General features: G+C 32.9%; 1 protein-coding gene across 1 annotated transcript; it reads left to right on the top strand.

Annotated features, from left to right (window-relative positions):
- Positions 1 to 5,661: 5,661 nt before the first annotated feature.
- LOC137810752 (ATP binding/leucine-tRNA ligases/aminoacyl-tRNA ligase) lies at positions 5,662 to 9,984 on the top strand. Its single transcript, XM_068612171.2, has 4 exons — positions 5,662 to 5,807; positions 5,902 to 7,433; positions 7,537 to 9,285; positions 9,630 to 9,984. Exons 1-3 carry the CDS (start codon positions 5,734 to 5,736, stop codon positions 9,276 to 9,278), a joined length of 3,348 nt encoding a protein of 1,115 aa, XP_068468272.1. The 5' UTR covers positions 5,662 to 5,733; the 3' UTR covers positions 9,279 to 9,285; positions 9,630 to 9,984.
- The last annotated feature ends 1,697 nt before the right edge of the window (positions 9,985 to 11,681 follow it).

Here is an 11,681-nt window from a genome sequence, read left to right on the forward strand (position 1 = left end):
CCTCTTTCTTATGTTATGTGATGACTTTTTTACAATGTCAGAAGTAATAATTTGTCTCTAAGGACAAATATCAAATTCACAAGGAACAAATGAATTATCAAGTATAAGATTCACAAAATAGAAAACAAAATAATTAAGTTTGTTGGAAGTTTCTTGTTTATGATTTCAAGAATTGTAAAGAAAGCAAGTTAAAGAGTTTGTTGGTTCAATTGGAAAAATTGGGATTGGGTTCATCCTTCTTACTCTTGTGTATTTTGAAAAGCATATATTCTATCATTTGCTTGATGTTGATGTTCATATAAAATTCATTTATATTGATTCCTCGCATATAAATTTATTAAGAGAGTCTTCTAAATATCGATTCTTTGCATATTTATAAAAACTCTTCAACATTAGGATTAAATGTTGATAGCAATTAACATTTCAAATTTGTTCCTACCATTCAAATATGTTAAGCATTATCATTTGGATCAGAAACTTAGAGATACTTTTCAATCAAATCTAAGGATCTAAATCATGATACACAAGCATTACAACTAAAATGACAATATCAATCATCAATCAATAACAAAATATTATATTAAAATATCACCTCAATACATAAGATTTAGTCACTCATGTTGGCCATTACAAGCATGGAAAGCAAGAAAAGAAGATCCAGGATGTTCCTCGTTGACGGTTGCCTCCTTTAGGGTTTTTTAACATCTAATATTCTCTCAATTGATGTTTAGGGTTGTCCATCACGCCTCATATTTAACCTAGTTGGGCTTGGGCTAAGTGACTTCTTGCCTGAGCGTTATTGGGCTCGCCTGGACGAGTTAGACGAAAACAAGCCCAACGTCTTTAGAATGATCTCACTTGGGGGTAACTAAGCTCGTTTGGGAGAGATCCTCTAGAAGCTTCTTGCTTAGGCGAGTTTGGGTGAGTGTTTGGAGCATTTCAACTTTCTCTTTTTATCTTTTATATTATCTTTTATATTATCTTTTTGCCCTTTCATCTCCATTTTTTCCTAAAATCCTGAAATTAACACAAATTTGAGAATAAATTGTTCTTATTCGTATTATATCACAAAATATGTATAATAATTTAAATTCATAAATTAGGGGTTATATTATAGTTATTTTATCAATTAATATTCATAAGTGTTTGTATTGAAATATGACACTTATCAACCCCCCAACTTAGAATCTTGCTTGACCTCATGCAAAGTAAATGAATATAACCAAATCATATTTGAATTTAAATATCAGAACAACTTTATTTATTAAACAACATATGAGATTAGAAACTTATGTTGTTTCCAAATTCAAATATAACAAAATATAGATATAATCAACTTCCAGGATTCAACTAAAACAATAAAATGTCAATTCATCAAAGAATTTCTTCTCATATGCTCACATGTAAGTGTTTGTATATATTTTTACTGAATCATAACAGATCATAGTTGCTTTTCATTTCATCTTCATATCAAATACATATTAGAAGCATGAATATAATTAGGCTGAGCTTCCAAAAAGTATTGGTTTTTCAAATAACAAAACGCACATTTTAAAGAAGAAAAACATACCTACTATCCAGTTATAATACATATGTGTTATTTAATCACTATTTTCTTTTGACTTCACATTTCTCCTCATTTTCTTTCTACTTATTCATGATTTCAACATGAACTTTTCAACACATTTTTTTTCATCAATAGGAATAGATTCTTCCTATTCTAACTATTTGAACTTTCAACAATTAGAACCAACCATTCCCTTACACACACACACACACACACACACACACACACACATATATATATATATATATCATTTATGTTCTCCTTTCTTAAACATGTTAATGGGTAGGAAAATACATCATTAAGGTTTAGGGTGCAATAATAACAAAACAAGTTGGCTCAAAGGAGAAAATTGGGATTGAGGTTCATCCTTCTCACTCTTTTGTATTTTGAAAAGCATAGTAATATTATATCATTTGATTGATGTTGATGCCCATATAGCAATTAGTATTTCAAATTTATTCATAGCATTCAAATATGTTAAGCATTATCATTTGGGTCATAAATTTGGAGATACTCTTCAGTCAAATCTAAGGATCTAAATCATGATAAACAAGCATTACAACTAAAATGACAATACCAATCATCAATAAAGAACATAATATTATATTTAAATATCACCTCAATACATAAAAGTTTGAACAAATTACTCTCAATCCCAAAGGGTAGAATTAGCCACTCATGTTGGCCATTACAAGCATGAAAAACAAGAAAAGAAGATTTAGGATGTTCCTCCTTGACAGTTGCCCCTTTAGGGTTTTCTAACACCTTTTATTCTTCCAATTGATGTATAAGGTTGTGTCTCATGCCTCATATTTAACCTAGTTGGGTTTGATATAAGTGACTTCTCGTCTGGGCATGTGGTGGTGTCTAAACCAAGTACGTATGCTTAGGAAGAAGTATCCATTGCTTAACATTGAGGTATGTCAGCCTATTCTTTTGACTAACTTCTTTTATTTCTATTTAGATTCATATTTTCTTCATGTTTTTAAACATATTAAATAATTGAGATTTTTTGCTTACTTGATTCTTGAACATGTTAAATATTTCGAATTTTAATTTTTTAAAGAGTACATTTAAGTATCAAATTTTTGTGTTCCTCTATGTAAATTACACTATGGGCATTACTATATCCTTTTGTTAATCTTTTCATACTTATTTATCTCTCTCATCTGTACATTCAAAGTTTTGCAGAGATCCATCCAGACTTTGTATATTTAAAGTTTAGACACCACCACACTCCTAGTGGTATTATAAGACTGGAAACTACAGAGATTCACAACATTGCCACAAAAAGCTTTGGTTCAAACTAGCTGCAAGAGGGTGCCAAAGTAAACACAAACAACATAACCAAAATTGATGCATATTTCAAAAATTTAAAGCAAATCGAAATCTCATTCCATAAAAGCAAACAATAACTTAAAGCAGATTGAAAAGAAAATGAATATCAAAAGAAGTATTACAATTAAAGCAAGAACATACCTCTTTCGATCAATCAAATAAAATGCCACAACGAATTATAAATTAGGATTGCAAGATTGAAACCATAGACATCAAATGCTGCAATGTAAAGGAGTTGAAGATGAAAGCCTTAGAAATCGAATTGGACAACGTGAACGAGTCGAACAACGACAATATGAACGAGCAAAAGAGCGAAACCCTTGAAATGGAACATAAACAAAATCCTTGAAGACTGAAATGTGTAGCGTGAATGAGTAGAAGATGAAATGGAAATAAAGAAAATAGAAAAACGGAAATCAACTTATCCATTTAGAGCAAAGAATGAAACCCTTGAAATGGAACATGAGCAAATAGCAAAAGAATGTGTATTTGGAGTAGAAAATAAAAGATGGTAATCTGAAGAGTGAAGAGAGAAGAAGGTATATTCAATGGGAACTTGTTTTTATCTTCCACACGTTTTTATTAAAGTTCTAAAATTTGAATCATCCATGGTAATTGTTGCATCTTATGGTGAACTATTTAGCGTGTTTTCTTGTATAACATGTGGTCAAATTTTGTGTTGCATATATTTTGTGAGTAGTAGTATTTTTTTAGCTTTCTCCTGAAAATTCATTTCAAATGCTCAAAACGACACACTATGAGATGTACCTACAAGATGCAATGTTCTATTAAGAGTCAAAATTAAGAATTATGAATTAAAATGATATGATAAGATGTTTTCTCACTCTTATTCCACTATTAAATTTATTTAATCTACACCATAAAAACTCAAATATTTTGAGAAGAATCTAATGTGTTGTTAGAGTGTGGCAAGTAAAGGAAAGGTAGCTAGTACAACTTTTCCAACAAAAAAAGTGTGGCGACAGAGGGAATGAAACTCTTCAATAAAACAAATACACAAATTAGAGTTGAAAATCTATGATGGAGGAAAACGAGTTATACTTAATAATTAAGAATGACCAAGGTGTGATAAAGTTCTCATCATGACATTTAACGAATGATTTAAACCTTTCTTAATAGTGTCATTAGCAAAAAAAAACAAAAATATCAACCAATTCTTTATTTTGAACTCCACTACAAAATTAAAATAATTTAAGAACTCATCAACCATTGATTACAACTTCCATAAATATGAATCTGATAGTTAGTAAGTTTGTCAATATAACACTAATTATTCCTATTAACATCATGTCAAGGATGATTGACTTTAATTATTACAATCTCCTTTTTTATAATTGAATTGAATTATGATCAAGCTATATAGTAATTTTTGTACATGAAGTTGTAAAGTTCATATGTGGACTTCAACTAAAATAATTTTTTTTTCAAAATTTTCACAAAATTATATTTTCTTTTGGTTTAAAACAATAAATTTGTATCCCACAAATTTATTTAATATTTTTAAACAACTCAATGAATCATCTTTTAAAACAATTAAATATTTATAATTTATGTTATCACAAATTTTTAACACATTTTAAAAAAAATATCATTTTGATCTTATTAAACAACCCTACCCCTAAAATCCTAAAACATATCATCCTCAATCCAAAACATAAACCCTAACTCAAATCCTAAATCTAAACCATAAACCATGCACATAGACATAAACTAAAATCCTAAACCTAAACCCTACGCCTTCCATAAATATTAAACCCAAATCCTAAACCTAAATCTTTAACCTTATACTTGCATGTCATTTTTACAATATTTTCATTTTTGAATGGACATTTTTTTTATTAATTATTAACACACTTAGACCAATAAAAAAATTAATTTATGTCACCACAATTTTTTAATTTTTTAAACAAAAAAATATAATTTGTAGAAATAAAATAAAATTAAACAAGGTGTCATATCATAAATGTCTTGAGTGTAATTTGTTTACACAAAATTTAGCATACCCTATAACGACTTCAATTCAAATATAACAAAAAAAAAATTAACATTATGGATTAATGGTCAGTGAACACGACTTCTTTCAAATTTTCAAAACGAAAGTTGTGTGAATTGCACTTTTTAGGTGAAATTGTGTCTCTGAGACTTTTTTTTCACAATAAAACACGACTTTATCTCTTTTTATAATAATTTTTAAATCTCCAATTCTCGTAATATCTAATATAAATGACACCATTTACGTAAATTTTTTTTCAAAAAGTAATACATTGACGTTCTTTAAAAAAATGACTTTCCTAACCTATTTTAATAATATATATATATATATATATATATATATATATATTAGGATTTTATGTTAAAATTATGAGACTATTTAAAGATAGGCAACTTCTTCCTGCACCTCTACAAATTTTTTCCTGCACCATCACTTTCAAAAAACACTGTTTTGCCTCCTTTAAAAATGACTTCTTTCCTAAACATGTTTTATGAATTCCGATTTTATAAATCTGAAGAAAAAAAATGTGTTCCAAACAGATATTCTAAAATGAGATTTTGTCTTTTGAATTTTTTATTTCAGAAATATCCTTTTTTATTGAACCATTATTCCGAAAACAGTAAAGGGTTATTTCGGTATTTTTGAAGAATGTAGGGGTTCAGGAAGAAAAGTGTATTGCAGGAAGAAACACCCTTAAACATAGATAGAAATGGGCTTGTAAGCCCAAAATAATGGGCTGAGCAAGGCCAGAATTGGAGAAGCTAGCAAAACCCTCATTCTTCATTTCTATCCTGTGCCTGGTTTTCGTCTCTGTATGTTGTTGTTTTGTCGCACACATTCTCGCCTCGCTCACTCTGTTCTCTGTTTGCAAACTTCGGCTGCACACAGGTTGCATTCATCTCGAAATGCCGTTTTAACTTCCATTTTTTCCATTTCTCCGTTTTGGTTTTCGATCTGAAACTCATTGTTTCGGTGCTTGCAGCTTCCGTTGCCTGACGGAAATGGCGACCGATGGCGGGAAGAGCTTCGCGCGCAGGGACCGTCTGCGCGAGATCGAGGTGAAAGTTCAGAAATGGTGGGAAGAGAAAGAGGTCTTCAGAGCCGAACCGGGCGAGGTAAACCCTAAGCCGGGCGAGAAATTCTTCGGCAACTTCCCCTTCCCTTACATGAACGGTTACCTTCACCTTGGCCACGCCTTCTCCCTCTCCAAACTCGAATTCGCCGCCGCCTTCCACCGCCTCCGTGGTGCCAACGTCCTCCTTCCCTTCGCCTTCCACTGCACCGGCATGCCCATCAAAGCCTCCGCTGACAAACTCGCTCGTGAGATCCGCAATTTCGGTGACCCGCCGGTCTTCCCCACCCTAATCGAAGAAGAACAACAGCAACAAGAAGATGAACCTTCTGGAGATGGTGCTCCACCTGATAAATTCAAAGGGAAAAAGTCAAAAGCTGCTGCGAAGTCAACGGGTCAGGTTTACCAGTGGGAGATTATGCGGAGTGTAGGGATCTCCGATGCTGAGATATCCAAATTTCAGGATCCTTATAAGTGGCTTTCTTACTTTCCACCTTTGGCTGTTGAAGACCTTAAGGCTTTTGGATTAGGTTGTGATTGGAGAAGGTCGTTTATTACTACCGATGTAAACCCTTATTATGATTCCTTTGTGAGGTGGCAGATGAGGAAGTTGAAGTCCATGGGAAAGGTTGTGAAGGATGTGAGGTACACTATTTTTTCTCCATTGGATGGTCAACCTTGTGCAGATCATGATAGAGCTAGCGGTGAGGGAGTTCAGCCTCAAGAGTACACTGTTCTCAAGATGGAATTGGTTTCTCCTTTCCCCGAAAAATTCAAGGTGTTGGAGGGAAAGAAGGTGTTTCTTGCTGCTGCAACTTTGAGACCTGAGACTATGTATGGTCAAACCAATGCTTGGGTGTTACCGGATGGGAAGTATGGGGCTTTTGAAATCAATGATAGTGAAGTATTTGTTCTTGCTCATAGGGCAGCGCTCAACCTTGCCTACCAGAACCACTCGCCGGTTCCGGGTAAACCGTCTTGCTTGCTTGAGCTCACTGGTCGTGACTTAATTGGACTTCCGCTGAAGTCTCCACTTTCCTTTAATGAGGTTATTTATGCGCTTCCCATGTTGTCAATTTTGATGGATAAGGGTACTGGAATTGTGACCAGTGTGCCCAGTGATGCTCCTGATGACTACATGGCTTTGCATGATTTAAAAGCAAAGCCTGCGTTCAGAGAGAAGTACGGAGTTAAGGATGAGTGGGTGATGCCTTTTGAGATTGTACCCATCGTTGAGATTCCACAGTTTGGAAACAAATGTGCAGAAACTATTTGCTTGCAGATGAAAATCAAAAGCCAGAATGATAAGGAAAAGCTTGCAGAAGCCAAGAAGCAAACTTACTTGAAAGGGTTCACTGAAGGGACGATGATTGTTGGGGAATTTGCCGGGAGAAAAGTTCAGGAAGCTAAACCCTTGATTAGGACCAAGCTTTTGGAAACAGGTCAGCATTTACTTTCTATTATTTTTTTAATATTGTGTAATATTGTTGTTCTTGTATAATATTGTGTGTTGACATGCTAAATTTTTTTGGCTCCACCTTCCAGGTCAGGCTATTGTCTATAGTGAACCAGAGAAACGGGTGATGTCAAGATCTGGTGATGAATGTGTTGTAGCCCTTACAGATCAGTGGTACCTTACATACGGAGAATCAGAATGGAAGAAGTTAGCAGAGGAGTGCCTCGCAAATATGAGCCTCTATTCTGATGAGACACGACATGGGTTTGAGCACACTTTAGGCTGGTTGAACCAGTGGGCCTGTTCACGATCGTTTGGTCTTGGGACACGCATCCCTTGGGATGAACAGTTCTTAGTTGAGTCTTTATCAGATTCCACCATTTACATGGCTTATTACACTATTGCTCACTATTTGCAGAATGGTGACATGTATGGATCCAGCGAGTCTATCATTAAACCCCAACAACTTACTGATGATGTATGGGATTATATTTTCTGTGATGGACCATATCCCAAGTTAACCGATATTTCATCATCTCTTTTGAACAAAATGAAGCGGGAGTTTGAGTATTGGTATCCATTTGATCTTCGAGTTTCTGGTAAGGACCTCATCCAGAATCATCTTACCTTCTCCATTTACAACCATACAGCAATTATGGCCAAGCATCACTGGCCTCGCGGGTTTAGATGCAATGGACACATTATGCTCAATTCAGAGAAAATGTCAAAGTCCACAGGAAATTTCAGGACATTGCGTGAGGCAATTGAAGAATTTTCTGCTGATGCTACACGGTTCTCTTTGGCCGATGCTGGTGATGGTGTTGATGATGCAAATTTTGTCTTTGAGACTGCAAATGCTGCAATTCTACGGCTCACCAAAGAGATTGCATGGTATGAAGATAATCTGGCAGCAGAATCTTCCATGAAAACTGGTCCCCCATCTACTTATTCTGATCGTGTATTTGCCAATGAGATTAACATTGCTATCAAGACAACTGAGCAAAATTACTCCAATTATATGTTTCGAGAAGCTCTCAAGACTGGCTTTTATGATCTTCAGGCCGCTAGAGATGAGTATAGGTTCTCGTGTGGGGTCGGGGGTTACAATCGTGACTTGGTGTGGCGCTTTATGGATGTGCAGACACGTCTTTTAGCACCCATCTGTCCGCATTATGCAGAATTTATTTGGAGAGAGCTTTTGAAGAAGGATGGTTTTGTGGTGAATGCTGGCTTGCCGACAGCTGATACTCCTGATCTCACACTGAAGAGTGCTAATAAATATCTGCAGGACTCGATTGTTATGATGAGGAAGTTGCTTCAGAAGCAACTTTCGGGCTCAAAGAAGGGTAATAAGAAAGGTCCTCCGGTTGCATCACTGACAGAAAACAAGGTGACAGGCTTGGTATATGTAAATGAACAGTTTGATGGTTGGAAAGCTGAGTGCCTGAGTATTCTTCAGAACAAATTTAATAGAGATACTCGAACTTTTGCACCAGATTCAGAAATATCGGAGGCTTTACAACAAAGTTCTGTAGGTCAATCTTCTAATTTTAAACAAATCCAAAAGCTTTGTATGCCTTTCTTGAGGTTTAAGAAAGAGGAAGCAATTTCTATTGGGGCACAAGCCCTGGATTTGAGATTGCCATTTGGTGAAATTGAGGTTCTTAAGGAAAACTTGGACTTGATCAAGAGACAGATAGGTCTGGAAGATGTGGAAATTTTATCTGCTGCAGATGCGGATTCCTTGGCCAAAGCGGGAAAATTTTCTACTTTACTAAATCAAAATCCTCCATCCCCTGGAAGTCCAACTGCCATCTTTTTAACTCAGTAGCTACTGGGTGAGTTTCTAGAAATTTTCCCTTAAACCAATTTCATAGTTTTCTCTTTGTCTCTGTAATCTAAACACGAACGTAATTTATTTTTAATTGGAAAATTTAACGTTTCAAGTTATTAAAGTTTGAGTTAGAATTTAATATTCTTTCTATTAAAAAGTATTCTTAAGTATAGTTGGTAGAGAATATTTGTTAGTAACTTGGAATGTTAGCATTCTCGTTATATCTGAAAATATAATTGCTTCACTGATATTGCATTAGTTTCCTGCTTTAGAAATTTTAGTCAAAGTGTTATTATTATTGTCAGGGTTGGGTGCAAGCGTGCTCATTGATGTTATTGTCATTTGTAGGTTGCGATAGTATTCAACTCCACCGAGGAACATGTAGTATGATAACCTGATCTAAATTCTGCTTTGATGGTGGTTGGGGAGCTTGAACCTTTTTTTGTGGATAACAAGATTTTGTTGAAATTGCCGATGTAGAATTCAGTTTTGCTCGTCCTCCTATCCTGGGCCCTCAAAGATATATCTTCTCAGCTTTTAATTCCATTACACACCTCCTTCATTGTTTGCTCTACATCTTTTTGGCCAAGTTGTCAGCTTTCTGATTATTGAGAAAACTACATTTTGTACCATAATCTTCTTATGGTGATGGTTTATTTTATTTGATAATAGCATTAAATCATGCTAAAATGTTTTGATCAAATTATAATCGTTGCTGGATTTCGAAGTTTATTCACAACATTTTACTCTTGAGCTTCAACATAGTTGAAAGTGGCGGACTTAGATTAATTGCTAAAATGCCTTTTTATTTTTAATTTATTTTGATAGTGGATCTATAATAGATTCCAAAACTTGTAAATGATACATAATAATTAAGATTTTCTTATTCAAATTTTGTATTTTGTAGAGAACAGGAAATCAAAGTAATGCATACTCTTGCTAAATCATATTCTATTATTGATTGAAATTTAATTAAAAATTATAGATTTAGGTGAGACTCGTTAAATTTAAATGGGTTGGCATGCTTAGTTTGGGTCTTATTTTTTTATTGCAATATTATCTTATAATTCATTCTCGTTACTGAAGTGTTAAATTTAACATAAGTATTTGTTATGGATTATCTAATCTGTAATTTATAAGGGTCTTCCTTTTTACTACGAAAAGGTTAATTTGGGATTAATGTTTTACATTCTGAATTATAGGCTAAGATTGTTGGGATATCGGAAGAATTAGACAGTTTAGTTCAAATTCTCCTGTTAGAGCAGCTGGAAGAATGGAGCAAAAATGTGGATCAAACAAAACATTTTCTGTTACTTAAAACAAATATATAATTAATATACTTTTGTTGAGATCATATGATGAATTCGTCATTACCGGAAGGATTGAAACAATTTTTTAAGAAAATAAGTGTAAGTTATATGAGAAATCACAAAATTAATAAATAATAGAATAATATAGGGTTTAAAATAGGATAGGGTTCCTTAAGATTCTAAAACAAAAACAATACTCATTTCTTGTCAACCAAGCCTCAACTAATGGTATCTTAAAATCAACTCTTTACTTAAAAACGCTAATAAATAACAGGATTCAAAATAAGAATAAGAATTTTACAAAAGATCAAAATGCGAAATAAATGATTGAAAACTAAATGTAAAATATAACAATTTATCGGAGATAAAAAAAACATGTAAGCCGTACTTAATCACTAATATGTCATTTAATAAATATATTATCGATGTCAGATAATACAAATTAAAATAAATAAACTTTATAAGATCCAAAATATTTTTTTTAGAATCATATGAAAATATAGAAATGTCCAAGAAATCATAAAGTTATTTAAGTAAATATTCTCTTTTATTTAAATATAAGGATTAAAATACATGGTCTATGCAATTAGAATTTAGGACAAAGATTACATATCTGTGGAAAAGTTTTGTTACTAGTTATGTTTCAGATTTTTTTATTTTTTTTTATCAGGAACGATTAAGATTGTAGACATAATAAAGCTGAAAAAATTACACAAATGGTGTAATTTCATACCAATTTTACAAGAATTGATAATTTCAGAAAATATTTCAAATTTGAAAAATTTGTGTTTAAAGAAACATGACTTCATATGTTTTCAATAGAAGATTTCAACTTGATTAAAATAGATATACCGAAGTTGTTATTATATCGTACAATTTTGGTTGAAAAAAAATTATTGTTGAAGTTGTGTTATATAAAAACGATTTTGATTAACAATTAAAACGTGACTAACTTTTTACAAGTGAAGTAGTTATATTTTATAACGATTTCAGTTCACTAACTTTTTTTTTTCTTAAAATGATAATATTTTAAAAGAAACTGGATTAAAAATAGGTTACGGAATAATTAAAAACATTTTATTCTTTTATA

This window comes from Phaseolus vulgaris, chromosome 2 (assembly GCF_051622355.1).
Source record: "Phaseolus vulgaris cultivar YP4 chromosome 2, ASM5162235v1, whole genome shotgun sequence".
Lineage (NCBI taxonomy): Eukaryota > Viridiplantae > Streptophyta > Magnoliopsida > Fabales > Fabaceae > Phaseolus > Phaseolus vulgaris.